A 26,217-nucleotide genomic window follows, 5' to 3' on the forward strand; every position below is an offset into this window, starting at 1 on the left:
TCCAGGACTTTACCAGCGCACACCAGGCTGCGCACAGGCTATTTCTTAAGAAGAAAAATGGAAGACATAGCGGTTCTGAGAAGGGTGGAACTCGAACCCAGGCCACCTCTCCGCCGCACCCCTGCACGCACATCCGATCCCAGACTGCCCTTTCTGTCTGCTGGTGGGGTGGCCCAGGCTGAGCCCCGCCCCGTGGGGGCACGTGGCCCCCACCTGACCCGGCGCGGGGAGGCGGAGTAGGGCAGGGCGGGCGGCAAACACAGCACTTTCCGTGGCTTTGGCCAGACCGCGGCGGACTGGCCGAGCGCTGAGCTGGACCGAGACTTCACCATGCAGGAGGCACCAGCCGCGCTGCCCACGGAGCCGGGCCCCAGCCCCGTGCCCGCCTTCCTCGGCAAGCTGTGGGCGCTGGTGGGCGACCCGAGCACAGACCACCTGATTCGCTGGAGCCCGGTGAGGGCTGGGGCCCCTGCACTCCGCCCCGGGCACTCGGGATCTCTCCCGGTCAGTGAGCATCCTCTCCCGCCCCACCCCCGCCGGGCCGGCTGTGGGCTCCTCGCTTCAGCGGTCCAGGATGGTTTATCTTGGAGGGGGTGTGCGAGATGGAGGTGAGGTGACCTGTGGGCGAGGAAAGAGAAAGAGCCTTCTGGAAACTTAAAGGTTCTTGATGGTCATTTAGTTCCCACACCAACCCATCAGACAGATCGGGAAACAGAGGCCAGAAGAGAAGGGCTGGGTCCGATTCTAGTTCAGAGTCGCATCACGGGTCTGGCACGCCCCCCCCCCCGCCCCCCTCCCCGCCCTGTGGGGCTGAAACCCAGGTCTGGCCTTTGCAGCTCCTTTCTGAGAACCTGGTACGGAGTCGGGGCCCAGCTGGGCTCGGGATTCATTGTGATCACTCCGGGCTAGGCCTCGGAACGGGTTCTAGCCTGGCCTCATCCCTGGTTCCTGAGGGATAGGGTCCCGGAGCGTGTGTGTGTGTGTGTGTGTGTGTGTGTGTGTGTGTGTACGCGCGCGCGCGCGCGGCTGGCCCTGGACCGGCACCACTCACGTCGTCCTCCGGTCTCGGCGGGAGGGCGGCGTTCTCCGCAGAGCGGGACCAGTTTCCTCGTAAACGACCAGAGCCGCTTCGCCAAGGAAGTGCTGCCCCAGTACTTCAAGCACAGCAACATGGCGAGCTTTGTTCGGCAACTCAATATGTGTGAGTCCCGAGGTCCTGGCCGGAACTGGCGGTGGGTGACTGGGTGCGAGGGGATGGGGCCATTGACGGCTCCACGCCGCCCCCCGCAGATGGTTTTCGGAAGGTGGTGAGCATGGAGCAGGGAGGCCTGCTCCGGCCCGAGCGCGACCACGTGGAGTTCCAGCACCCGAGCTTCGTGCGCGGCCGGGAGCAACTACTGGACCGCGTGCGGCGCAAGGTGGGGCAGCCTGCAGGGACCAGCGAACCCGGGTGGAGGCGCTGGGACGGCTGGCCCCGTTTCCTGTGACTCCGGCCCCACCGTGCCTCCCACCTGCAGGCGCCTGCGCTGCGCAGTGACGATGGCCGCTGGCGCCCCGAGGACCTGGGCCGGCTGCTGGGCGAGGTGCAAGCTTTTCGGGGAGCGCAAGAGAGCACCGAGGCGCGGCTGCGGGAGCTCAGGCAGTACGGGGTGGGGTGGAGCGGGTGGAGGGGAGCTGGGGGAGAGGCAGGTCCGTGGCGCGCAGGTCCGTGGCGCAGAGGAGGGCGGGAAAGGGGTAGGGGAGCGGGGAGTCTGGGTGAGAAGATACTGAAGTTCTGGGGTCTTGGCGCCTTCATCCAGACAAAATGGGCCGGGCTGTGGAACTCTGTCCTCTGCGGATGATGATCATCCAGGGGGTTGTGAGCTGGGACTGGCCAGTCTGCGGGGAGTGGTGACTGGGACAACTCTCATGCCGCAGCCCCTTCCCACCCCCTCTCCCAGGCAAAACACGATCTTGTGGAGGGAGGTGGTGACACTGCGGCAGAGCCAGGGCCAGCAGCACCGGGTCGTTGGCAAGGTATCCCTCTCCCCGGCCGACTGACTTCCTCTCCCACTCCTGAATACGCCCTCTGCCAGTCCTCTACCCCACCTGAGATTGTCGTTAGACTGGGGGCAAGGTCCAAAGGGTGAATGAACCCTTTGTTCCTCTTTAGCTGATCCAGTGTCTCTTTGGGCCACTTCAGGCTGGGTCCAGCAGCACAGGAGCTAAGAGAAAGCTGTGAGTGAGAAAGCTAGGGACACCCACCTGCCGCCCACCCCCCATCCACACCTTCCCTGCCTCCTCCTCCAGAAACCCCTTCCTCCGGAATCCTCATCCCTCTCCCTCTATCCCAGTCTTCCTCCCCCCAAGGCCATCTCCCCAAGACCCCCCTTGTAGGACTTTCCCCCTCGCCCCCCAACTTCACCACCAAAACCCAACTCTCAGATCCCTCAGTTCTAGGACCTTATCCCTAACTTTCCATCCCAGCAGCCCCTTCTCCTTTCCCTGAAAGCATCCCAACATCAGAGGGTCTGGGGTTCTACCCCCAAAGGGCCCCCATCTCTGGGGGGGGGAGCCCCTTCTGCCTTCAGCATGTGACTGATGCCCTGGCAACAGGCCTCAGCTCTGCTGACTTGGCTGCTGGGGCCTGTGGGAGGGAGGTGGTGCAGACTGTGGGGCATGAGCTGAAATCTGTATCCTGCAACCTGCACAGGTCCCTGATGCTGGATGAGGGGAGCTCATGCCCAACATCGGCCAAATTCAGTGCCTGCCCCCTACCTGGTGCCCTCCTGCAGGACCCCTACTTTATCCAGTCGGTAGGTTTTGCTTCTCCTTCCCTCCCTAGGGCAGAGCTGGGCTTATGGAGAACCTATTCCTCTTCCCTCTGCCTCTCCCCCCAAAACAGAGAAGATGGAGGTCAGCCTCACCCCCACCCCCAGACCAGACTCCCCAGCATGGGCTGCAAATCTACCCCCTTAGACCTGGTCCATGTGGGTACTAATTGGGTCTGGATTACCCCGTGGCTTGAGGTGAAGGGTTAGGCCTAATCTACTTACAGCCCCTCCCAGAGACCACCTTGGGCCTCAGCATTCCTCACAGGGCCAGGGGACCCACCATCTCTGACATCCCGGAAGATTCTCCAGCCCCTGAAGGGACCAGGCTTCTTCCCTCCAGTGGTGGCAGGAGGTAGGAGAAACAGACAGGGGCTGTCCTCTGGGCAGCCTGTGGGGGGGAGCCTGGCAGTCCAGATGGCTGTGGGGTAGGGGAGAGGTCAGTGCCAGGTCTGGTTGAAGCTTTTCTCTGGCACAGGGAGAACAGCCAGGCATTGCTCAAAGAAGAGCCAGCCAGCCCAGGAGTGGACGGCCTGGCTGGGCAGGCTCTGGCCCCAAACGAGTGTGGATTCTGTGTGACAGTCCCACCACCACTGCCTGTGGCTGTGGTGCAGGCCATCCTGGAAGGAAAAGGGAGCTTCCGCCCTGAGGGGCCCAGGAGTGCCCAACAGCCTGAACCAAGAGGGCCCAGGGAGGTACCTGACAGGTGAGCAGAGAACCTATTCTTGACTGTGAGCCCCGTGGGCCACTTTGGCAGGTAGACCAGCACCAACTAGACCCCTGTGACTTCCCAGCCTTGTCTGCCCCCTGGTGGCTGAGGAGGATGTTGGGTACTGTGCGATGACCTGATTTCTCAAAGCTGCTCTAAAGAGCACCAGCATCAGGCCCTAGCGGGTTTGGCTCAGCGGGTGGAACCGGCTGTGGACTGAAAGGTCCGGGGATTTGATTCCCGTCAAAGGCATGTACCTCGGTTGCAGGCTCCTCCCGGGCCCAGGCCCTGATCAGGGCGATATTTCTCTCTATCTTTCCCTTTCTCTTCCACTGTCTCTAAAAATCAATGGAAAAATATCTTTGGGTGAGGATTAAAATAATAATGATAAGAGTACCAGCATCGGAGGTCCTTGAAAGTGGAAACATCTCTGTGGTAGGGCTCGGGAATCTGCATTTTAACCGAGTCCATTGAGTGGTTGTAAAGATTGTAAAACACACAACAGTTTAAAACCACTGGCATTGGCCATTGCATAGGGAGGGGACACGTCCCAAGACCCCAGCTCTACAACCCAGTCCTCAGGCCAAAGGTAGGAGGCAGAGACATCTTATGTGCCCCTCTGTGAGGGGTCCTCTCCTACCACTTTCTAGATATTGTCAGATTTAGACCCCAATGTGTCCAGGTTCCTTTGGAGCCTAACTGGAGGGGGAGTGGTACTGCAGGCCAACAGCAGTTCTCTGTGAACAGGGGGCCTCTGGGCCTGGAAAGCGGGGGCCAGAGCCCAGAGAGTCTGCTGCCTTCAGTGCTACTTCGGGCCCTCCCTGAAAGTGTGGAGCCTGCAGGGCCCCTGGATGTGAGTACGCCTTCAGCAGGATATGGGGCTGTGCAACCTGGGAGGGGCACCATTGACCCAGAGCTCCCCCAGGTGCTGGGCCCCAGCCTCCAAGGGCGGGAATGGACCCTGATGGACTTGGACATGGAGCTGTCCCTGGTAAGATGGGGCAGAGGGCAGGGGTTTGGGAGTTGCTGGGCTAAGCCCTTCAGTCCATGGCTGTTCTCTCAGCCAGAGCCCTAGCTCCTTTCCTCAGCTGCTTCTGTGGGGTTCTCCCATGCAGATGCAGCCCCTGGTTCCAGAGAAGGGTGAGGCTGAACTGGCCGTCAGGGGGTTAAATTCTCCAGGCCCAGGTAATGGTCGTGGTGATCCAGGACCCGGGGGAGGCCCTGGTTGACCAGCACTACCATGATTGGGTGGGCTGGGCAGTTTGTGTTTGGGGGACACCCCTTGAGAGTTTAGGCTGCCTCCTAGAGAACTGCTTATGTCACCCATCCCCTTACCACTGGGTGAGAGTGGGGAGGTTGAGCATGGAAGTTTCATCCTAGGGGACTAGAGGGCAAGATGGGTGAGGCTCCCCTTCCCTGCTGAGCACTGTTCCCCTCCTCCTAGGGATGGACTGCACTCTTGGGACACCACTCCTGCTGGACGTCCCCGCGGCTGTGGGAGGCCCAGCGCTCAGCCTGCCTGGAGCTGTAACCATTCAGAGCCGCCCCCCTGCGAGCCGGGCCTCCTACCTGGGTCCCGGGGCTGATCCCTCCCCCTGAGACTCTCTAGTCGGAAGCCAGCCTGGCTGAGGGCTGCAGCCTCACGCCTTTCTCGCCTTCCTGTCCCCCTGGCGGAGGCTGAGCGAAGACCCTGCTGCTCGGAGGCCCCCTTCCACTACAGTTCCAAGTTGTGCACATAAACCCCATTGCTTTCTGTGTTTCTGGTCTCTTTTCTCTACCGACCAGGGAGCATAGAGGCTTTGGGGAGGAGGGGCGATTTTGCGTTCGTAGCAGCGTCCAGGTCCCAGAGCTTTAATGGAGAAACTCACTCCTGGAGAGGGGAATGCTCGGGCATCCTGCTCCTAGCTCCCCTGCTTGGGGCTGGATCCTCGGGCCCAGACCCACTGCAACCTCCGGAAGTGGGGGCTTTGGGGCCACCACACCCAGCTCCGCAACGAATCCGCTCTGGGGTCCTGGGCCAGCGGGTCCCCTTCTCTGAGCCTCCTCTGTGGTAGGTAGAGAGGGTCCACGAGAAGATGGGGGCGAAGCGCCTGGGAATCGCCAGGCCCACAGTGGGCGCCGGTACGTGGGGCCGCGGACCACACTGCAGCCTCGCTGACGCCCTGCGCGCCCGGAGGAGCGGGAGGGAAGGCGGACTACGCACAGGAACCCGAGCAAAGCGCTGCCCTGTGCGCCCTGTGCCCGCTCTCCCCTACCCCTCCCGGTTCCCGGCAGCCCTGCCGCCCCGCCCCCGCCCCCGCGGCAGCTGCTGCTCCCACCCCCGCCCCGCCCAGCCCTTTCTGCCTTGTCATCTACCCCGCCAAGGCTCCACCCGTGAGTGGGGCCGCACGCAGCCCCTGGACGGGGGAGGGAGAAAAACTGAGATCGCGTAGAATCCGAGCCCCCACGGGCAGAGCTCCCAGGTCTGAGCCCCGCCCCTCGGCGAGACCCTAACCCTGGGACCCGGTGGAGGGGAGATAAGGCGAGTCTGTGGTCGCATCTGCCAAAGGCTCCCGCAGTTTCCCACAACTCCCGCTCCGAGCAAAAGAGCCCGCGGAGCCAGGTGGGGCGGGGGGCCGAGACCCCCCTCCCGCCCCCTCCAGGCCTGGAATTGGAGCCGCCTGGTGCCCGGGAAGGATCTGGCCCGTGACCCTTGAAGGACTGGCCGCACATAACTTAGGTACAGTATTTACTTCTGAGCTTTGAGTCTCAGAGGGAGGGCCTACAAGGACAGGACTTGGCAATGGGAGGAGGAGGCTAACATAAAAATAACTTGGTTAGGAGCGAGGGAGAATGAGGGGCTAGTCCGATCTGCCTCCTCCCTCTGCGCCTGTACAAGCGTAGGTTCCGTCCGTCCCCTCTCCCTTCTTGCACCTGGAGGACAGTCTTTGGAAACCTCAGCTAAAGAGGGTAGGGGTCCGTGTGCAGGGAGCTAGCGGCGTGCTGAGGGCATACACCGTTCACTGGGGTACACAGCAGAAGAGATGAAACCAGTCCGTCTATAACACACTCAGGCATTGGTGTGGACGAGGTGACATTTATTTGAGACTTGGAGGATGGGTCCACAGCTTGGAGGGAGGGGAAGGGTATTTCAGGCTTAAGGAATAGCATCTACTAAGGTTCAGAGATGTCAGGGGCTTAATTCTCCTAGCACTGAGGGTTGGGGAAAGTGGGGGGGAAGCCTCGCTGTCCAGGAGGTGGGAGAGTGGCCAGGCCAGATAGTCTGAATTCTCTCTGATGGGCAGTGGGCAGCAGGGGCCAGGTAGTTAGGGCTGACATTCTGCTGGGCAGGAGGCCTCACTGTAATTCAGGTTGGAGCAAGTCAGATGGCAGTTCTGTCCCTTGGTCTCTCTGATCCTGTCTTGTCCTCTGTAAAATGGGGACAATAAATCCTGCCCCAGAGAGCTGTTGTCCATCTCTGTGCTGTGGGGGTGATGAGATGGGAGTGAGAGGCACTCAGAAAGACTGTCAGAGGAGATGAGGTGAGGATGGTGGGGTTGAGGGGGGTGCTGATAGAGACTCGCGGAGAGGTGGGATAGCAGCATTTGTCACAGGTGGGGCATGAATGGAGAAGGAGGGGTAAAGGGTAGGGGTCCTAGTCTCTGATCAGTTACCTGGGGGGAAGGTTGACGCTTCAATATGACCAGGAAGGCATAGCATGACACCAGGTGGTCATGAGAGAGAGACCTGGGAGGCCGGAGGGGGCTGGGGCCAAATCTGCTCTCCCAGACCTAGGACCTGGTAAGGAGGTAGAGGAGGGGACCCAAAGGGAGGATGAGACCAGGAGGGTGCTGTGTGGACAAAACTAAGGCTGGAGGAAATGGGCTGAGGGAGTGGTCCAGGGCCTGACCTCTGTGCCTCTTAAGGCCAGGGGCCTGGCTGCTGGGTCAGGCCATCCAAGAGGGATGGGCCATTGTCCTCAGATGTCAATAAGTAGACACAGCAGAGTAATTTCTGCCTGACACCTGCTGTTTGGTAGAGACAATCTCTCATGTGATGCATGGAGGAAAACAGTAAAAGTTCGGCAAGCATTTAAAAATAAATGGTTGGTAGCTTTTCTGAGTTTGGCCCTGGGTACTTCAAGATGAAGCAAGAGATGGCTGTGAGTCATTCCCAGCGCAGCAGGGAGACAGCTGGGTCGCAGTTGATGCTGGGAGATCTTGGTCAGAGCTAGGATTGAAAAGAATTCAGGTATCTCTGCTCAGGGATTAGGGAACCAGGAAGGGCCATGAGACAACATTGGGGTTGCAACATGGTAGTGGCCTTGGTGAGGGGTTCAGGGGCAGGCCCTGCCCTGAAAGATGGATCTCGGGGTCAGGAAAAGGGGTGTAGTCATTCTCCAGTGGGTGAGAGGAGCAGGGGAGGATCTCAGCACTGTGCTCTAGGTGAGGAGGGGAGTCAGGGCTCTGAGGGTCTAGGCTGGAGGTGAAACCAGTGGTTCTCAACCTTCCTAATGCCACGACCCTTTACTACAGTTCCTCATGTTGTGGTGACCCCCAACCATAAAATTACTTTCGTTGCTACTTCATAACTGTCATTTTACTACTGTTATGAATCATAATGTAAATATCTGATATGCAGGATGTATTTTCATTGTTACAAATTGAACATAATTACAGCACAGTGATTAATCACAAAAACAATATGTAATTATATATGTGTTTTCCGACGGTCTTAGGCGACCCCTGTGAAAGGGTCGTTTCACCCCCAAAGGTGTCGCGACCCACAGGTTGAGAACCGCTGGCTATGGGCGTAGCAGATTGACTGGAAAGGACTTGCAAGCTGGGTGTGGGATCTTTGCCTGTTAAGGCGCGGAAGCGGGTTTGTGAAAGAGAAGTTCGTTTGGATAAACTGGGTCTGAACAAACGGCAGTATCTGCAGGCAGCTGGGGCTCAGGAGGGAGGTCCTGGTTGGGGAGAGCGGTCAGAAAGTCAAGGTCCTGGGAGAGTTGAGGAGGGGAGGGCCACACCTGATGTTGAGGGACCCAAGGAGAAGCCGGAGGAGGAGACAGGACTGAACCGGCCCGAGAGGCTGGAGTACAGAGTCGGTGCTGCGGCCTGTCCTGCCGCCGGGGTTAAGGTGAACTTCGACCCCAGGCACCGGTGTTCACTGGAGCCCTGGGAGAGAGGTCAAGGGCGGGGAAGCCCTGGCCCCCAGTCCCTCTCTACCCCTCTCCAGGGACCGCCCAGAATGGGCAACTCGCAGGAGAGACCGTCAGAGACGATCGACCGCGAACGGAAACGCCTGGTAGAGACGCTGCAGGCGGACTCGGGGCTGCTGCTGGATGCGCTGCTGGCGCGGGGCGTGCTCACCGGGCCCGAGTACGAGGCGCTGGACGCGCTGCCTGATGCCGAACGCCGGGTGCGCCGCCTGCTGCTGACGGTGCAGAGCAAGGGCGAGGCCGCCTGCCAGGAGCTGCTGCGCTGCGCCCAGCGCACCGTGCGCGCGCCGGACCCCGCCTGGGACTGGCAGCACGTGGGCCCCGGTGAGCGCGCGCGGGGCGGAGCCTGAGGCAGAGCCGGGGCGTGCCGAGGGCGGAGTCCTAGTCTCCCCCAGAGGTGGGCGTGTGCGGAGGAAACCGCGGAGCGGTAAGCTGAGCCCGAGACTCTCCCACCTCCACCCCAGGCTACCGGGATCGCAGCTACGACCCTCCTTGCCCAGGCCACTGGACACCGGAGGCAGCCGGCTCAGGGACCTCATGCCCTGGTCTGCCCAGACCTTCACACAGTGAGGAGGCCGGGGGTTCTGAGAGCTCCGAGGCAGTGCAATCCGGAACCATCGAGGGGCCCCAGACAGAGTTAGAAGCTGAGGTCTCTGAAGGGGCTGAACCCGAGTTGGAATCGCAAACGGATCCGGAGCCAGAGGCAGAACCAGAACCTGAACTGGAACCAGAACCCGAGCCGGTGCCGGAGCCGGAGCCGGACCAGGAGCCAGAGCCAGAGCCGGTCCAGGAGCCAGAGCCCGACCCAGAGCCTGAGCCGGAGCCGGAGCCAGACTACGAGGCAGAGGATGCGTCTGAAGGTGTTGGGCTGCCCAAACCCGGTTTCAGGTTTGCGGGAGGTTGTGGCCCCGGGGGCAGTGGGCGGGCCCCACCTGACCAACCACTTTGCCCCTTCATTTCTAGATTCCTGAGGGCCGGCGCCCTGACTGGCCACTCCCCATCCAAGCCCAGTGGAACCTGGGATCCCGGCCTGACTGGGTTGGATTACCACCCAGGCTCCACCTGGCCCAGGACTCGCTGGAGTGAATAAACTGTGGAGGGTGGGTCTGGGCTCTCGGTGATTCCGGCCCTTTGCCCAGGAATAAAGGTATGGACCTGTGCTCTGAGTCAGTGACCTGAGTAGCCCTGTGCCCCACCACCCAGTCCTCAGCCTCATTTCATCAATGGCTCGGGCTGCACCCTAGAGATCCCAAATCCAGGGATCCAGTGACACAAGGGCCAGACTTGGGCCCTTTTATCTTCCTGAACCAGTTGGGCAGGTGTTGTCACCAGCCCTATTCCATGGAAGCCCCTGGGCCTGGGATGGAAAGCCAGGGAAGGGGAACTTCTCTGCACATAGGGAGGGCGAGAGCTGAGGGCCCTGGGATTAAGAGGAAGAGGAAGGGATCTTGGGTAGACAAAGACCACACAGCTTCTTGTCATTGTTGGTTTAATTGTCTGGCTCCTCTCAGGACGGGGAGCTCAGTGGGGGCTTGACCAGTGACTGGCACACAGACGGCGTTCAGTACGTTTCACTGACTGAATGAATAAGGGCTTTCCAGCTGCATTTCCAAACTAAGGCCAAGGGTGGGAGTGGGCCTGGGGCAACCTCAGACAGCGAGTCTGCGGTGAAACTGGAAGCAACAACCATCTCCGCACCCCTCCTGGTCCAGGGGGGGCTCAGGATTTGGGACAGGTAGGTGTCTGCCCCTCAGGTTTGATTATGGCTGCTGCCAGGCTATGCCAACCTCTGTCAGAGACCAGCTGTGAGGGTGTGGACAAAGACGAGGACAACAGAGGCCTGAGGAGGGGGTGGGGGTAGGAGCAGGGCCTGGTGAACTGTCGGGCTCAGCTCACAAGGCCTGAAGGACTGTGTGTGTGTGTGTGTGTGTGTGTGTGCGCGCGCGTGCGCACGCGCGTGTGCTGAGAAGGGGGCTAGGAACAGTGGGTGCCTTCCAGAGGAGCCTGTCCCTGAACCTTCAGAAGCTGCTGCCTCCAGCCCCAGGAAGGAGAGCACATAAATAGGGAATAAATACATGCAGTGGGAGAGGCAAAATGCTGGAAAGCACATCCCAGCCCAGCTGGGTCTCTACCTACTAGGACCCTTGTCCCTTGAGTCTGTGTGAAAGCCAGGACCCCAGGCTCAGGTAATCACCCCAGAAGAAGGGAGACCCCCACCAGGGCCCAGTGAGAGGTAGACAGCATGAAAGCTGAAGGAGCACCAAGGGGCCGGGTGGGGGAAGGGAGACTGGAGTACGCAGATACCCAAAGTCATCTCATGCAAGAACAAGTTTCTACTCCCCAACCATCCCCCATCCCCATCCATGCTCAGCTTCCCTGCTGCCCCCAGGCTTCCCCTCTGCTCAACAGACAGGCGGGAGGGCACACTGTTTGCTCAACATGCTGCTGCTGGCCACCAGGTCCAGGGAGGCTAGCAGGGAACACACTCCTCCCTCCTGAGATGCTCCTGTCCCCTCAGCTTCCCCAAGAAACACCCAGGCTGTGGAAGCACAGCCCTCTTCCTGTTCAGGGGGATGGTCTAGAGCCCTCAGCCAGTATCAGTTAGGCAGCAGGCGGCCCAACTCTGCTTCGTCCAGCCGGTTGGTGGCCATGATGTGCTCCAGCTGCTGCCGGTAGCGCTCCAGGTCCTGCATGAAGTGGGGCACCCGAGCATTGTTCAGCACCCCATAGGGCCGCAGGTAATCTACATCCTCATAGGACACCTGCAGGGAGGAAGCTGGGCTGAGGGGTAGGCAGAGGCCCTGGCTTTCAGGTGGCTGGTCCCAGCTCTCTATCAATGGTTTATTGTCCCGTGCTCCTGGAACTCCTCCCTGCCTCCTCCTGACCCATTCCCAATGTGATGTATCCCCAGGCACAGTCCTGGGTGTTTGCTCTTTCTCTTAACACCTTCTTTTATCATCTATGCCCTACAACCCCACTCCTGTCTCTAGCCTAGCTCCCCCAATTGCCTTTGAACACTTTCTCCTAGACAGCCCACAGGTACCTCAGACTCCCCATGGCCAACACGGAATTCTTAGGTGTCAGATTATGCCAGGCACTCTCCTGACAGCCCTCTAGGTCAGATTCCAGGGAGGGGGCTGGGACCTGTCACCCTCCCACTCAGGGTGGCCACTGAGCTCAAGGGACCCCACTCTCTGAAGAGCTCCCAAGCCTGCCCCTCCCTCTCCAACTGCATGGCCACTGCTGGGTTAGGCCAGACACCATCAGTTCTGCAGGAGTGATTAGAAAGGCCTCCCGCCCCCCATTCCCTTTCCTAGGTCTCTCTCTCAATCCACCTCCCATCTGACATCCAGCCACAACTTGCTTAAAGCTCCTCTGAGTCCCTATTGCTTCAGATGCAGTTTACCTTTCTCAGCTTGGCACAGATACCCAGTGCGAGGGACTTGGTCCCTGGCCATTTTTCCGGCCTCCATCTCCAGCCTTCCTGACTGCTCCTTTGGTCTGGAGTGAAGCAGTATCTCCACACACACACACCTGCAGGCTGGGTCAAGCACCTGCCAGGCTGTCATTTCACCTCCACCTACCAGAGAGGCCTGGCACCAGTCTTCAGTCAAGCACCCATCAGAGGCTCAGGGAATACTGCGATGAGGAGAGCTGGCTGGAACCTCTGAAGGCCTGTGGCCACTCACCTTGCCCAGCGAGGCCAGCAGCGGGAAATCGATGGTCTGGCGGTGTCGCAGAATGCGCACGATGCCATCCAGGTACACCTGGTCTTTGCTGAAGCATCCTGTGGGCATGGGAGGGCCATGAGCCTCTACACCTGAAGCCACCGCCGCCCCTGCCCCAGCTCAGGGTACTCCTCAAATGGGCACCTACCTGGCAGCGAGGTGTCGGTCTGGCCGCGTTTGGCGCGCACGCAGTACTCCCAGCGCACGTCTGTGTCCTGCACGTAGCGCGCCAGGTCCTGGAAGAGCTGGCGGAAAGACAAGTGCGCCGCTCGGTAGATGGTGTAGTAGAGCAGCGCCGCCCGCCACAGGAAGGGCTGCTTGCGGAACAGCACGCTGTGCAGGCTGGCCAGGCCCTCCTCCGTGGGGTTCGCTGGCCGCAACCTGTACTGCAGCCGGCCCTCCGCGCTGTGCCAGGGCTGCCGGGCATTGTTCACGCCTCGCAGGTAGTGGGTGCCTGGGGGAGGGCGAGGGAGGCGGTGCTGGGCAGGTCATCCCGGAACCCTCCTGCCAGGCCTCTAACTTGTACTCATGCGGGTATCCTCATGCTCCTAAACTCAGGCTCTCCCATAGCCTCTCCCTGCCACCCCTGTCCCAACTTACAGACTCATCCAACCTCGGGGGCACCTGCACCTAAGGACCCATAGAGTCTCACATGCAAGAGTCCTCCTCCACCCATCCAGGACTACACACACACACACACACACACACACCGCTCCCAAACTCACACTGCTTCCCAGCCCCCTGGAGAGGACAGGAACTCACACACCACCCCAGCCCCACATCTTGCATGCCCTATTGTTTGAACAGTCCCGCTGGTGTCCCTAGCAAAAACCAACGTTTATCCAGGGCAACAGAATTCTGGATGAGGAGGGACAGGCAGAAAAGAATAGCAGTTTGTGTCCCCCGCTTTCCTTCCAGCCTGGCCTACCCACTCCTATACCTGGCTCTGTGTGTCCTCAGCCAATTCCATTCCCACCCTGGAGGGCCTGCATGTTGGCTGGGCTAGCGAGACCCTCAGTGTTTTTTTTCCCTCTGGCCTGTCCAGGCCCCAACAGCCTGTCCCCACTGCCCAGGGAAACCACAGAGGAAGTGGAGGGAGGAAAAGATACCCAAGAGGAGTGAGAGATGAGGGTGAGCCCAGAGAGGGGCAGGCATGTTCGGGCCTACCTCCCTGAGCCAGAGGGAGGAGGTGACTACTCATGAAAGGAAAGGGCGCTAGCCTCAAAGGTAAGTGGGAGAAAGAGAGGGGTGGGGTTTCTGGGGCCCCTCATTGTCCCCCCACATCCCAGCCCCCTCTCATCCCTACCTGCCCACCCACCTACCCACACCCTGACCTATCTCGTGCCGCAGCATGCCTTCCAGCCAATACTGGCGGGCTCCGGTCAGGTTGATGGCCAGTGTTGGTCTGCTGTTCTCCACCATCATCACTGCCTGGGACAGCAGGTCTTCACTCAGCTGCACCACGACCTGCAGGCAGCAGCAGTGCTCAGAGCCATGGCCACCAGCCCTGGGGCCGGTGTGCAGGTGGTCCCACTAATAACGCCACAGGGCATCCAGGCTGGACACTTGGCCAGGACACCCACCCTTCGCCATCTCTGCTCAGAGCCAGTTCCCACCTTACTAGGGCAGGGACAGGGGCTTGCCAGGGGTCTGTAGCTGGCCAGGTGTGGAGCTGGGCCTGGCACCACCCACCGGTCAGGCCAGTTTGGGTCAGGTAGAAGAGGGTGCTCGAAGGCAGAGCAAGCTCACCTCCCCGACACAGCCCTCCTTCTGCATGTATTTGCGCACAATAGACCAGATCTGGCACTTGGTCAGCAGCTGGCCCCCAGTCGCAGCCTCAAAGTGTTCGTAGGTGCCAAACTTCTCCAGGACAGCCTCAATGATGCCAACTGCCTGCACACAGGATCCAAGTGGGTGGTCAGGCCAGGCCTCTGGGGTGGTCAGGGCCAGGGTGAGGTGGGCAGGCTGGACTGACCTGATGGATGAACTGTCCAGAGGCCTCACAGTACTTCTCCAGCACAGCCGTAGGCATGGGCTCCTGGTACTCGAACTGTGGGTTGTAGGTGTAACGGGACTGGAAGAACTTGTCCCGCTCACTGTCCATGTTGGTTGGCCGCAGGGCCATCAATAGGCAGGGGCTCCTGCTGGCACCACGGCCTCCGGACTTTTGAGTCTTAGCAATGTGAGGCAGGGAGGAAGCAGACCGCAGGGTGCCCCTGCCTAGATCCCGTCTGCGTCCAGGTGGGGCCTGACTCTGGGTGCCACCCCTGAGTCGGCCAGTATTATTTATGGTGCAGGTGCTCTCACTGCGGCGCATGTGGCCACAGTGGCCCAAGCGCAGCTCTGAGAGGGACTGCAGCTCAGGCCGGGGCCGCAGGGCTGAGGAGACCGACAGAGCCAGGGGCAAGGCCAGGGACCGAGGCCAGGGGTACAGCGGTGTTCCATCTCGGTCTGAGGGCTTCGGCCTACGGCCCAAGGTTGCGCGCCTGGCTGGTGGGCTGGGGGGTGGCTGCCCATACACCTGAGCCCCTGAGTCCAGCACCATTCTGTTCTGGGGGTCACATCCAGCTGGGTCACTCCAACGCCCCACACTGTTGACTTCTGGGGACACAGAAGGGCGTGTGGAGGCCAGCGTGAGTGGATGTGGCCTGAGGACCAGCAAGCCCTGTACTCTACACTGCCCTTGCTGGGTTCCCAGGGGTCTGGGTAGCTGCCCCCTCGCCCCACCTACCCCAGTGTCCATTCCCTCCAGCAGGCTCACCAAAGCAAGCTGGCCTGGGAGAAATCCGGGGGAAGAGTCTATGGATGGTCCCTGGAACACCTTCAGCCTGTGAGCTCCTGCAAGCAGGCCTGAACCCCTCCTCGTGATTCTAATCCCTGTGCTCAGCACCCACCTAGGCTGCAAGCTGGTAGAATGTAGCCTCAGCGGCCAGGCTGATGGGTGAGGGGGCTTCACTACCTTCTACCTGCCTCCTATCTGTAGCATTTCTCAGTTCTCCCTCCCCTCCCAACCTCCCCCATCCCCTCCAGCCCATTAGGCCTCGGTTTGATTGCCTGCATGCCCCTTGCTTATGCTAGTCCCTCTACCTGGAATGCTCTCTCTCCACTGGACCATCTGTTCAAATCCAATTTAGAATCAGCTCTTAGGGGTCAAAGAGAAATTTTAGTAAATCCAAGCCAATCCCTGGTCTGTCCCCTATCAGAGGCATCTTCCTAGTTGTCATCCAAGGCCAGTGCTGGGGGCACTCAGCCCTGACTCTGTACCAGGGCTCAATCCAATGCTGTTTTTCTCCAGCCTCTGAACTCCCGTGCCTGCCTGCCTGCTCAGGGACACATTGCCAGCCTTTCTCCTCTCTTCTACATCTCCTGCATCACCAATATCTTCTTCTCTGCTGGATTCTTTACATCAGCATAAATACATGTGTTATTTATCCATCTTAAAAGAACAAAACAAAGCCCTAGCCAGTTTGGCTCAGTTGTTAGAGCGTTGGCCCACTCAGACTGAAGGGTCCTGGGTTCAATTCCCGTCAGGGGCACATACCTTGGTTGCAGGCTGGATCCCCAGCCCCGGTCAGGTCGTGTGCAGGAGGTAACCAATTGATGTGTCTCTCTCACATCGATGTTTCTCTCTTTCTGTCTCTCCCCCTCCCTTCCTCTTTCTCTAAAAATCAATGGAAAAAATATCCTTGGGTGAGGATTCACAAAACAAAACAAAAAACCCACATACTCCCTCCAGCTGTTCCTCACTGCAGCACATTTCTTTCTTTCCTGTTCTCTCTCTCTAAAATATGTTTTTGTTGATTTTAGAGAGAGGAAGGAAGAGGGAGAGAGAAATATGGTTGAGAGAGAAACATCGATCAGCTGCCTCTTGCCTGCCCCCCACTGGTGATCTGGACCGAAACCAGGGCATGTGCCCTTACCTGCCAGGAATCTAACCTTTTGGAGCATAGGATGACAGTCAGCCACTGAGCCACACCAGCCAGGGCTCCTGTTCTCTCTTAAATTTCACTCCAATTAGGCTTTCCCCCCAATCTCTATTGAAACTGATCTGACCAAGGTCATCAATAATCTTCATATTGATCAGCAGCACTTGACACAGTTAATCACTTCATTCTGGACACATGTTCTCCACTTGGCTCCCCAAATCTCCTACCTCACTGGCTGTTTGTTCTTTATTTTATTTATTTATTTATTTATTTATTTATTTATTTATTTATTTATTTTCTGGCTGTTTGTTCTTGATCTTCCTTCCTTGCTATCTTCCTGACCTCTTAACACAGTAGTTCACTTGGAAACTTATATGGAAACTTCTCTCCTCCATTTGTGCTCACTCCCTAGGGAATCTCATCCACTCTCATAATTTTAGGATCATCAGCCCAGACTTCTCCCATAAACCTCAGACCAGTGTTGCCAGTTCTCAACTCCACATGTTTTTCCTGGAATGTATAGTAGGCATCTCAAACTGAACATGTCCCCTGCCAGGAATGTCTTTCCCCCATATAACTGCAGTGGTCACTCTCTCCCTTACCTCATATTTTGGCACACATATGTTATTAGAAAAGCCTCCCTAAAGCACACTCTATAAAACAGTAAATCTCCTCTCCCTACTCCACCACAGTTCCCCACCCCCTTCCTTCCGGTCATTGTTCTCTGTAGCAGGTGCCTCCACATGAAGTACAGCGTATTTAATTGTTAGTTATCTGTTTTTTCCTTTTGAGTGTTCACAGTGTGTCCCCAGAGCCCAGAGCAGCTGTTCAATAAATGACTGCACCCAAGAGCCCCTTTCCTTCTCAGAACTGGAATCATTCCTTCCTTGCACTTTGTTTTCCCATCCGGATCTGACCCCTGCTTCCCCCCTAAAACCCCCCCTCCCCCCCGGCCCTCCACACACACACATTCCTTCCACCCCGCCCAGAGACCAGCTGCTTAAAAAGATTTCTGGCCTCAGGCTTCACTCCCCTCAACTAACTGTGCACTTTTCTGGACTTCTCAGTGGTCTCCGAGCCTCTACCTGGACCAGTCCCCCTTCATCTTTCTTTCCACCCACTTCTTTGCAATGGCCAGAATACGCCTGTGTCTTTTATGTCTCAGGCCCCTCTGCCAAGAATGCTTTCCCAATGTCTCCCTGGAGCAAACTCTATCCATTTTTTCAGGGCTTGGTTTAGGCCTCACCTCCTCCGGGAAGTCTTCCAGGCGTCTTAGAGGCTCCCAGGGCGCCTAGGCGGCCTCTTTACCGCCCTAGGTTGTCACTGTCGTAGCCTAGGTCCGTGTCCCCTCACCATGTCCTGAACTCCCTGAGGGCAGGGACGGGTCTGATTCACTCCCATGTCTCAAGCATCCAGCACGAGATGCAGAATGAATGAAGGATGGCCAGGGGAGGAACCCAGACTGAAGGTGGAGTCTGGTGACAAATGAGAGGGTGTGGCCTGCGCCAATGGGGAAACTCCCGGAGAGGATAACGTGGAAGAGGAGCCAATGGGGACGGAGATATCTAGGAGGGGCGTGACCTGTAGCCAATAAACGGCGGGGGATGAGGCAAAGGGCGTGCCCAATGGAGGGCGGGGCCAAGAGACAATAGAAGGGGGATTTCTTGGTAGGTGAGGCGGGGGGTCCCGTCGCGCGCCTTCTCAGCCTCTCCGGGTAAAAGGGTTCCATCCTTGGGTCGTACCCCCACCTGTTCGCTGCTCTTCTCTCCCTCACCGTTCCCGCTCCGAGACATCGGTCGCCGGCAGCCCAGCCCTCCGGAGTTGACGCCCGGGACGCACGCACTCGGGTGCGCGCACGCGCACGCGCGCGGGCTCGCGTCCATCTCCGCGGCCGGCTCCAGGGAACACAGCTGCGGGGGCGGGCCGGGCAGGGCCGGGGGGCGGTGTCAGCCCTCAAGTCACGTCCCTAGGCGGGGCGTTGTCCTGAGCCCGCCCGCTCCCCGCAGGCCAGGCGGGTTTCAAGGCTTCCGGTGGTACCCGAGTCAGGGCTGGGGAGACTCGAAATCACTGCTTCGGCGCGGAGACGTGGGGGTGCAGTCCGCTCACGGAAGCCGGGTACTTGGGAACTGATTCCGGGACAGAGGGGGGCAGCCGGAATATCTGGACTGGAGCCAGGATACCGTAGGCGTGTCCCTGTCCTGGACCCCTTAACGTTCGCGGACACTTTTATTTCATCCCCCCCGCCCTTCCCAACACACACAATTCAGGCGTACGGGGGTGGGGGGAGCGGGCACACAGCTTTATTCTGCGAGCAGTTGAGAGTCAGGCACAGGACCCCGAGAAGAGGCAGGAGGCTGGAGAAGGTGTAGGTGCTGGCACAAGGCTGAAGAGTGCGCGGCGACCCGCGCGGGGCGAGGGCTGCGAGCCGTCCTGCAGGGAGCTGAGTGCGGCTTGGCGCTGCTCTCGGGACACGTCCCCGCGCAGGTCCAAGAGGGCAGAGACATGTTCCTCGCTAAGGGGGGACCACAGCGGTGCATCAGCCCCCCACCCCCACCCCTCCCAGGTTCCTTCCCCCTTTCCGCCCCCATCCACGTACCTTACGTCGGGAAATTGTTGCCGAAGGCTTGCCACCTCGAGGCCAAGCATCGTGGGGTCGTGGAGGTTCAGCAGCTTCCGCAGGGTGAGCAGCACCGGGGCGCAATGAGCGCTCTCTTCCAGGCCCTGACCACGTTGGGCTAGGTCTTGAGCCCGCCCTCGGCTCCCACTCAACCACGGAGACTCACACCCACCTGCTCGCCCAACAAGCTCTTACCAAATCGAGGAAAAGATCCCGAAGCTGGGTGGCATCCTGTTGCATGCGCTCGGCTGCCTGGTTCCGCTCGTCCGCACCGCGGCACGCTAGGCGGCCTTGCATCAGCGCACATAGGTACTGCAGCACCACCGCACGCTCCGTCTCGGCCAGGAGCACCTGCGGGGAGGGCTATCACGTGGGCCCAGGACACCTTTTCCATCGGCGTTCCACCCTCGCCAGCCTTTCCCCAACACACCTGGAATGCGGGGTTCCGAACACGCCAGAAGTTCCGGCAGAAGCGCGCTGTCCGCTCGCACACATTGTTCAGCAGCTCCGGGCTCGACAGCCAACGGCGCGAGGGCAGAGTCGCGAACAGGGGCTGGAAGGACGATCCAGACCCGGAATTTCCCCGCAGAGACTCCCAAACATACGCCTTATCTCCTCCTACTCTTATCCCCACCTGAAGTCTCACCTGGAGCTCCAGCAACAGCGCCTCCAACACCAGCCGGCAGATCCTCCTCTGCAACTCGTCCAGCGCTGCCTCCACCGGAGCCAAGGCCCCTGAGACCACCCCTTCGGGCTGCAAGACGGACACGGAGGAGCTGGACCAACCAAAAGTAGGGCTTCAGGACCAAGGCCAAGGCCCTCACAGCCCTCGATGGTCTGGCCGCTTGGGCGCCACCTAGTGGCGGAAGTGTGTGTGGCCGGACGGGGCAAGAAGGGCCCTCGCCTTCTGAAGGTCTAGGGCAGTGGTTCTCAACCTTCCTAATGCCGCGACCCTTTAATACAGTTCCTCATGTTATGGTGACCCCCAACCATAAAATTATTTTCGTTGCTACTTCATCACTGTAATTTTGCTACTGTTATGAATCGTAAAATATCTGATATGCAGGATGTATTTTCATTGTTACAAATTGAACATAATTAAAGCATAGTGATTAGTCACAAAAACAATATGTAATTATATATGTGTTTTCCGATGGTCTTAGGTGACCTCTGTGAAAGGGTCGTTCGACCCCCAAAGGGGTCGCGACCCACAGTTTGGTAACTGCTGGTCTAGGGTGTGCACGGGTGGGCTCAGCAAGCTAGAAAAGACACAACCCAGTCAGACCTGTTTCTAATTCCCAGTGAGACCTTGAGCAAGCCATGTCTTCCTGTTTCTGTTTCCTCATCGGTAAGGGGAGAGAGTTCATCACAGTCAAGAGGGAGTAACTTGTTTGTCTGACCTCTCTGTCCCCATCCTATGTAATAAAAGCCTAATATGCAAATTATCCCCTCAGGTGGTCATTCAACCCATTCAACCAGGAGACCGGGAGTTTGACCACTTGCTATGATGTGCGCTGACCACGAGGGGGTGGCACGGAACATGGTGGGCATTGGCAAGGGCAGCAGTGGAGGTGCTGCCAGCCCCAATCAGCCCCGACAAGAGCGGGACCGCAGCGGGATGGTGGAGCAGGTGAGTGGATGGCACTAGGCCAAAGCAGATGCAAGTGAGGCCTGATTGCTCCACCGATCACCCTGCAGATGGAGACCAGTGGCAGCGGTGGAGTGCGAGGCTGCTGCCCAGCTCCCAGGTGCAGAAGGAGCGGGGGGGTGGGGGTGGGGGGGTGCTGCAGCCCTGATTGATTGCCCCGCAGGCAGGATGGCAGAGCAGGCAGCACCAGGCCAAGCAGGGTGCCAGATGGGGCTGTGAGGCTGGGGGTGTGAACTGGGGCCCAATCTCCACAGGCCACCCTGAAGGACCCCACCTGTGCATGAATTCATGCACTGGCCCTCTAATCCCAAATAATATAAGACCCAAGGGGAAGGAAATACTTTTCTGTTTTGATCACAGCTGTAACCCCAGACACAGAGTAGGCCTTGGTGAGTATACTATGTTGTAGTATGTTGAATTAATGAATACATGAGACTATGTGCTAGGCACTGTGGTAGGTACTTTACATCAAATGTGATCCTCAGAACATCTCATCTATCTATATAAAAGCCTAAGTGACCATCAGAACTGAACAGATGACCAAACAGGCTGTGTGGGGTGACCCGGCCGGCAGGGGGGGCAGTTGGGAGCAACAAGGCTGGCGGGGGGGGGGGCAGTTGGGGGCGATCAGGCTGGCAGGCAGAAGCAGTTAGGGGTGATCAGGCCAGCAGGGGGGCAGTTAGGGGCGACCAGGCCGGTGGGGGGGGGGGTAGTGAGGGGCAATCAGGCCGGCAGGCAGAGGCGGTTAGGAGCCAGTAGTCCAGAATTGTGAGAGGGATGTTCGACTGCGGGTTTAGGACCGATCCCCAGGAGTACCTCGGCAGTTGGACATCCCCCAAGGGGTCCTGGATTGGAGAGGGTGCAGGCTGGGCTAAGGGGACCCTCCCCGCTGTGCATGAATTTCGTGCACCGGGCCTCTAGTTTAGTTATATATAAAAGCCTAAGCAACCTTTATGACTGGAGGACCTGCTGGTAGCTATGACGTTCACTGACCACCAGGGGGTAGATGCTCAACATAGGAGCTTCCCCTAGTGGTCAGTGCACTCCCACAGCCAACCTCCCGCTGCTAGCCAACTTCCCGAAGTCCCTCCCTCGCGGCTGGCCCTGATCGGCCCCCATTAGGGTGGCCGGCCAACCTCCCATGATCCTTCCCCCCTGGCCAGCTGACCCCAAACAGCCCCGATCACCAGCCAGGCCGAGGGACCCCACCTGTGCACAAATTCATGCACCGGGCCTCTAGTTACTCATATAATACTAATAAGAGAGATTAAGTAACTAGCCCAAGGTCACCCAGCTAGTAATTAGTAGTCTTAGGATTGGAACCACGGGGCTATATGACTCCAAAGTTCCTAATAGACTAGTGAAGGCTGGGTCCATACTTAGCAGGTACTAAGCAGTCAGTGGAGGTGGGGTTCTGTGGGGGCCTTGTGGTACCTGAGTGCCGATTGGTGGTTGAGGGCAGCCAGTAGATAGGACACGTAATGAGGGACCACTGCTTCCCCTCTGAGGTGGTCTCGGGAGAATCGAATCAGAGCATCATTAAAGCTGCAAAGGACAGAGGTGGCGCCTGTCCCTGCTGTCACTGGTACCCCAACAATTTCTGTCCCAGGTACTCTGGCCCCCACCTCCAAGATACCCAAGGCACTGTTGCAGGGAGCCTTTCCCACTGCTGTGCCTTATTCACTCAGGGCCCCCCTGGGCTGCCCCAGGAGCAGGGCCGGGGGTGGGGGTGGGCCGGTGCCTTGGCAGACCTCCTCAGGAACACTCCCAGTTCTGACAGTGCCATGCCGTGCACCCGCCGCTGCAGTGACTCACTGACCAGGCTGGTCACTCGAATGTTTTCTTCCAGGATCTACAGGCATGGATGGGCAGCCATTAGCAGCGTCCTAGTTCTGCCCCCCCACTCCCCCGCTTTCTGTATGAGGGCTGTCCACCTGGCTGCCACTTCCCACCCACCTGCAGCACGATGGCTGGCATTGGTGAGTGGTAGAAGCCGGATGGATCTGTGTCAGGCTCCCGCTCCCGGCCCCATTCAGCCACTTCCCCTTCCAGTGCCTTCTGCAGCCACTGCACCACACTTGCCTGGCGGAAGGGACAAGGGGCGGCAGAATGTAGCAGGGCACTGACCCTGCTAGAGACAGGTAGCCACGTGACTCTACAGATACAGTCCCACAGCTGGTGGCAGAGCTGCTCTGGACCTGGGCCCCACTACTCACCCGGACTTTGGATACAAATGTTGTCTCTAGCTGCTCGATATTCTCCAGGGTCAGGAGAGGTTCCAGCTGAGACACATCAGCCTCCGGCCCCAATTCCAGGCTCCCCATCATTTCTGGCCTGGTGATGAGTGGCCTAGCGTCACTCTGAGCCCCCAGCTTCTGATCCACCCACTTCCCATTGCCCCAGGGGCACTGACCCCAGGTACACATGCAGCACCCAGTGCAGCAAGGTGAAGGCGTCGGAGGCTCCCAGCTCTGGCCCTTCCAGGAACTGCTGCAGGCAGCGCCGCAGGCCGCCGTGCAGGGTGTGGGCCCACAGCCGGACCACCTTGTAGTGTGGTGGGCAGCAGGGTGCGATCAGTGCCTCCGCTGTGGCCAATTCGGCTGGTAGAGCCACGCGCAGAGCCTCCAGCCACCCTGCTAGGGCCCCTGGTCCAGGCAGCAGGGGTGTCCCAAAGTGGACCCGCTCTAGGCCCTCCTCTAGCGCCCGCAGACAGCGCTGCCGCCAGTCCCGGGGGCCCTGCTCCAGGGGGGTTGTTCTGCCAGCCTCCACCTCGGCCACGCGCACAGCAGCCACCAACAGGGCTGGGTCCTCCCGGGCCAGCTGCCCTGCAGCCCCTACAGCTGCCTCCACAGCCTGGCCCAGTGCCTCAGCCAGAGGGCCCAGCCCCTCAAAGACTGGCAACTCCAGACTCCCCAGAGAGGTCCATGTCTCCTCTTGCAGCTGCTCCAGCTCCCTAAGGCTCACATATGCCTCCAAGAGCCGATGGGCATCAATCAGGGTCTGTGCGTGGACCACTGCAGCCGGCACTGAGGAGGGAGCAGAGGAGACAGCCCTGGGCCTCAGCCTCCCCACCTGTGCAATGGGTACAGGATCAGATGCTGAGGCCCTGCGGCTGGGGTGATGTATAAAGTATTAAATAACCAGTAGAGTAGACTTTTACTGAATGAATTTAATCTTATTAGAGAATGAAATATAACCAGGATAGTAGAGCATTGGCCAATCTGAAAGGACCAGGGCAGGGCGGAGGCCTGTTGGGCCAGGTGTAAACCCTTGAGCTGATGGAACAGAAGGAAGTCAGGGGTCCTGGAGGGAAGGCAGGGAGGAACGGGAGGACATGCTAGTGGCTATTCACCCACGCTGTTAGGGAATATTTCAATGTAACAACCAGGGCGGCCAGAGCCACTTGACTCGGTATCAGTGCTGACGCAGACATCCCCTGCTCGGAAACCTGAGTGAGCTAATTTGCACCCTGCTTTCTGTGCCACCTGAAGCCTGAGTTACTCTCTGGGAGGCCCTTGGGGTGTCCCTCCATGCAACCTCCCACTGGTACCCCAGCCCCTTGATGAGTGTGTTGACTGACTGTTGGGGGCTGGAGCCCAGGGCCCTTGCACACTCACCTGCTCGCAGCCGGGGCAGCAGCTGAGACAGGGCCTGCAGTTGCTTGTGTTGGACAACCTGCTCCCGCAAGGGCTCTAGGGTCTGTACAGCCTTGGCCATGCCCCGGAGCAACCCACGGGCCTGGCCCAGGGCCTCACGGGCTCCTTGCACGGCCTCGAGGGCCTGTGCCAGTTGCCACACACCAGTCTTCACACCCTCCAGGTATGACTGCACCACTGACTGAGGAAGGGAGGGAGACGGTGAGTCCTGGCCAGCTGGCCACCCACCCCCAGCTCTCCTGCCCCTTGCCTGATGCCCACCTTAATGCGTGCTTCCAGGGAGCGGGTGCGCTGTACCTCACGGCTGCGGTACTGGCCCAGCCTGGCCAGCTGCTCTGGCCGGTAGAAGATGCCTGAGGCCCACTTGAGTGCTGCACCCCGGGCCAGCTGCTCCGCCCTCTCCTGCTCCGGCCACTCTGGCCCTGGGCAGGAAGAGCCTGGGTAGCCATGTCAGTTGGGCAGGGCCTGAAGGAAGCAGCTGCCGGACCCTGCTCCCCTTCCTGCTCCTCAGCCTGAAACCCCAGGGCAGTCTGCTCCTCTCACTGACCAACAGAACTCCAGCCAGACCTGGCAGGGAGGGCCCAAGCCCACCACTCCCATCTTTCTTGCCACATCCCTCCCCCAACCCACCCAGAAGGGCTCATACCGGGAGGAAGTGAAGGTTGCATTTCGTCCTTGGCTGTGGGGTCCATTTTAGGCCCTGGAGGAGCCAGAGCGGAGGTAGGAGTCCGGGCAAGGGTCTGGGCCAGAGCAGGCAGAGCGGAGGAGCTTTGAGCTGCAGGCTCTGTCTAGGCCTCTCAGAAGGAGGAGGGAGGTTCCTGCCCAGGCTCCTCAGCAAATGGGAGGGAGGCAGGGTGAGATGGGGAGGCACCTGGGAAGCCTCCTTTGCTGGGTTTCTCAGCGTTGCCCCTTCAGATGCCAAGTGAGGCAGGGTGGGCACAGGCCTCCACGGACCCTGCTCCTGTTCTGCGTGGCAGAGGGCAGTTTGGTATGGAACTCACCAGGCTTGACCAGGCGGCCAGTTCTCCCTCCTCCGCAAACAGCGCTGGCCTTGAGGATGGCCCTCTCCCCCAGCCCTCACAGCAGCGCTGGGCACTCCCTCCACTGGCTCCCAGGGCCTAGGTGGCTCTGGGTCACACCTCCGCATGCGGGAGAATTCCCCTTTCCAAGGAAGCCTCAGTCCCACCCCCCTGTCCAGAAGCCTGCCTCCTCTCGCCCCAAGACCACATGCAGAAAGGAAGGAAGCTGAGTCTCTGGCGTTTTATTCCCAACAGGAAAGAGCATCTGCGCTGTGGGGTGGGGTGGGGAGGGCTGGGCCCACTTCCTTGGGGGGAGGGGGCGGTACTCCCTGTGATTATTAAGTCTTGACCAGTCCACCCAGGACCTCTTAGTGCTCAGAACAGACATGAACTGGATGGCCCCAGTTTGGGGTGGAGAGTGAGGTGTGCAAACATGGATGCAGACAACATCACAGTATGTAAACTATGCTGACAGGCCCTTCAGAGGAGGGTGTGTAACCTCTGCAGAGAAGTGAGAGAGCACAGGCTGTTGTGAAGAATGTGAGCCCTAACCGGTTTGGCTCCGTGGATAGCGTGTCGGCTGCGGAATGAAGGGTTCCAGATTTGATTCTGGTCAAGGGCATGTACCTTGGTTGTGGACACATCCCCAGTTGGGGGTGTGCAGGAGGCAGCTGATCAATGTTTCTCTCTTGTCGATGTTTCTAACTCTCTATCCCTCTCCCTTCCTCTCTGTAAAAAAAAAAATCAATAAAAATAAATATATATAAAAGAATGTGTATGGTAGGCTCTGAGAACTGTTTATCTTGAGAGTTAAGGGGCCACAGAAGGGACTATAAGGTAGTAAAAATGTAGCGGGCACTAGGGAATCACCCAAACCCACCCTGAGGACAAAGGCACTTGTTCC

At 59.0% G+C, this 26,217-nt stretch overlaps 4 protein-coding genes across 6 annotated transcripts; 2 read left to right on the forward strand and 2 right to left on the reverse strand.

Moving 5' to 3' along the window:
• The first annotated feature begins 244 nt into the window (after positions 1-244).
• HSF4 (heat shock transcription factor 4) lies at positions 245-5,278 on the forward strand. Its single transcript, XM_081107493.1, has 13 exons — positions 245-453; positions 1,093-1,201; positions 1,291-1,418; positions 1,518-1,642; positions 1,941-2,016; positions 2,153-2,217; positions 2,693-2,795; positions 3,038-3,165; positions 3,289-3,516; positions 4,267-4,372; positions 4,445-4,510; positions 4,635-4,704; positions 4,964-5,278. The coding sequence occupies exons 1-13, from the start codon at positions 331-333 to the stop codon at positions 5,116-5,118; spliced, it is 1,482 nt and encodes a 493-aa protein (XP_080963619.1). The 5' UTR covers positions 245-330; the 3' UTR covers positions 5,119-5,278.
• Positions 5,279-5,354: 76 nt separating this feature from the next.
• NOL3 (nucleolar protein 3) lies at positions 5,355-9,878 on the forward strand. Of its 2 annotated transcripts, XM_081108257.1 has the most exons (4): positions 5,355-6,238; positions 8,737-9,043; positions 9,184-9,579; positions 9,683-9,878. In XM_081108257.1, exons 2-4 carry the CDS (start codon positions 8,749-8,751, stop codon positions 9,688-9,690), a joined length of 699 nt encoding a protein of 232 aa, XP_080964383.1. In that variant the 5' UTR covers positions 5,355-6,238; positions 8,737-8,748; the 3' UTR covers positions 9,691-9,878. The 2 variants fall into 2 exon arrangements, with proteins under 2 accessions (XP_080964383.1, XP_080964384.1); XM_081108258.1 differs by lacking the exon at positions 5,355-6,238 and having other exon boundaries at positions 7,135-9,043.
• A 315-nt stretch (positions 9,879-10,193) lies between these two features.
• MATCAP1 (microtubule associated tyrosine carboxypeptidase 1) lies at positions 10,194-17,726 on the reverse strand. Its single transcript, XM_081107498.1, has 7 exons — positions 17,620-17,726; positions 14,423-15,048; positions 14,197-14,340; positions 13,782-13,914; positions 12,596-12,901; positions 12,409-12,506; positions 10,194-11,481 (listed from the first exon to the last, which is right to left on the reverse strand). The coding sequence occupies exons 2-7, from the start codon at positions 14,990-14,992 to the stop codon at positions 11,317-11,319; spliced, it is 1,416 nt and encodes a 471-aa protein (XP_080963624.1). The 5' UTR covers positions 14,993-15,048; positions 17,620-17,726; the 3' UTR covers positions 10,194-11,316.
• An 877-nt stretch (positions 17,727-18,603) lies between these two features.
• EXOC3L1 (exocyst complex component 3 like 1) lies at positions 18,604-25,528 on the reverse strand. Of its 2 annotated transcripts, none has more exons than XM_081107490.1 (13): positions 24,941-25,528; positions 24,556-24,731; positions 24,256-24,475; positions 23,052-23,664; positions 22,855-22,972; positions 22,595-22,720; positions 22,390-22,490; positions 22,073-22,183; positions 19,637-19,766; positions 19,421-19,543; positions 19,186-19,341; positions 18,970-19,094; positions 18,604-18,885 (listed from the first exon to the last, which is right to left on the reverse strand). In XM_081107490.1, the coding sequence occupies exons 1-13, from the start codon at positions 24,984-24,986 to the stop codon at positions 18,696-18,698; spliced, it is 2,235 nt and encodes a 744-aa protein (XP_080963616.1). In that variant the 5' UTR covers positions 24,987-25,528; the 3' UTR covers positions 18,604-18,695. The 2 variants fall into 2 exon arrangements, with proteins under 2 accessions (XP_080963616.1, XP_080963617.1); XM_081107491.1 differs by having other exon boundaries at positions 24,556-24,716; positions 24,941-25,513.
• Positions 25,529-26,217: the final 689 nt, after the last annotated feature.

The sequence above is a fragment of the Myotis nattereri genome (assembly GCF_964212035.1).
Source record: "Myotis nattereri genome assembly, chromosome: 15".
Lineage (NCBI taxonomy): Eukaryota > Metazoa > Chordata > Mammalia > Chiroptera > Vespertilionidae > Myotis > Myotis nattereri.

What these genes read in the sequence shown, in the direction of transcription:
- NOL3 (XM_081108257.1), top strand. Translation starts at nt 8,749, where the DNA reads ATGGGCAACTCGCAGGAGAGACCGTCAGAGACGATCGACCGCGAACGG. An exon ending in CTGGCAGCACGTGGGCCCCG is followed by an intron (nt 9,044 to 9,183) that starts GTGAGCGCGCGC and finishes CCTCCACCCCAG; the next exon opens with GCTACCGGGATCGCAGCTAC.
- MATCAP1 (XM_081107498.1), bottom strand. Translation starts at nt 14,992, where the DNA reads ATGGTGCTGGACTCAGGGGCTCAGGTGTATGGGCAGCCACCCCCCAGC. An exon ending in AGGAGGGCTGTGTCGGGGAG is followed by an intron (nt 13,915 to 14,196) that starts GTGAGCTTGCTC and finishes TGCTGCCTGCAG; the next exon opens with GTCGTGGTGCAGCTGAGTGA. An exon ending in CATGCTGCGGCACGAGATAG is followed by an intron (nt 12,902 to 13,781) that starts GTCAGGGTGTGG and finishes GCCCTCCCCCAG; the next exon opens with GCACCCACTACCTGCGAGGC.
- HSF4 (XM_081107493.1), top strand. Translation starts at nt 331, where the DNA reads ATGCAGGAGGCACCAGCCGCGCTGCCCACGGAGCCGGGCCCCAGCCCC. An exon ending in TGTTCGGCAACTCAATATGT is followed by an intron (nt 1,202 to 1,290) that starts GTGAGTCCCGAG and finishes CGCCCCCCGCAG; the next exon opens with ATGGTTTTCGGAAGGTGGTG. An exon ending in CCCAGGGAGGTACCTGACAG is followed by an intron (nt 3,517 to 4,266) that starts GTGAGCAGAGAA and finishes CTCTGTGAACAG; the next exon opens with GGGGCCTCTGGGCCTGGAAA.
- EXOC3L1 (XM_081107490.1), bottom strand. Translation starts at nt 24,986, where the DNA reads ATGGACCCCACAGCCAAGGACGAAATGCAACCTTCACTTCCTCCCG. An exon ending in AACCACCAATCGGCACTCAG is followed by an intron (nt 19,767 to 22,072) that starts GTACCACAAGGC and finishes TGGTTGGTCCAG; the next exon opens with CTCCTCCGTGTCCGTCTTGC. An exon ending in TTCGGAACCCCGCATTCCAG is followed by an intron (nt 19,342 to 19,420) that starts GTGTGTTGGGGA and finishes CCCTCCCCGCAG; the next exon opens with GTGCTCCTGGCCGAGACGGA.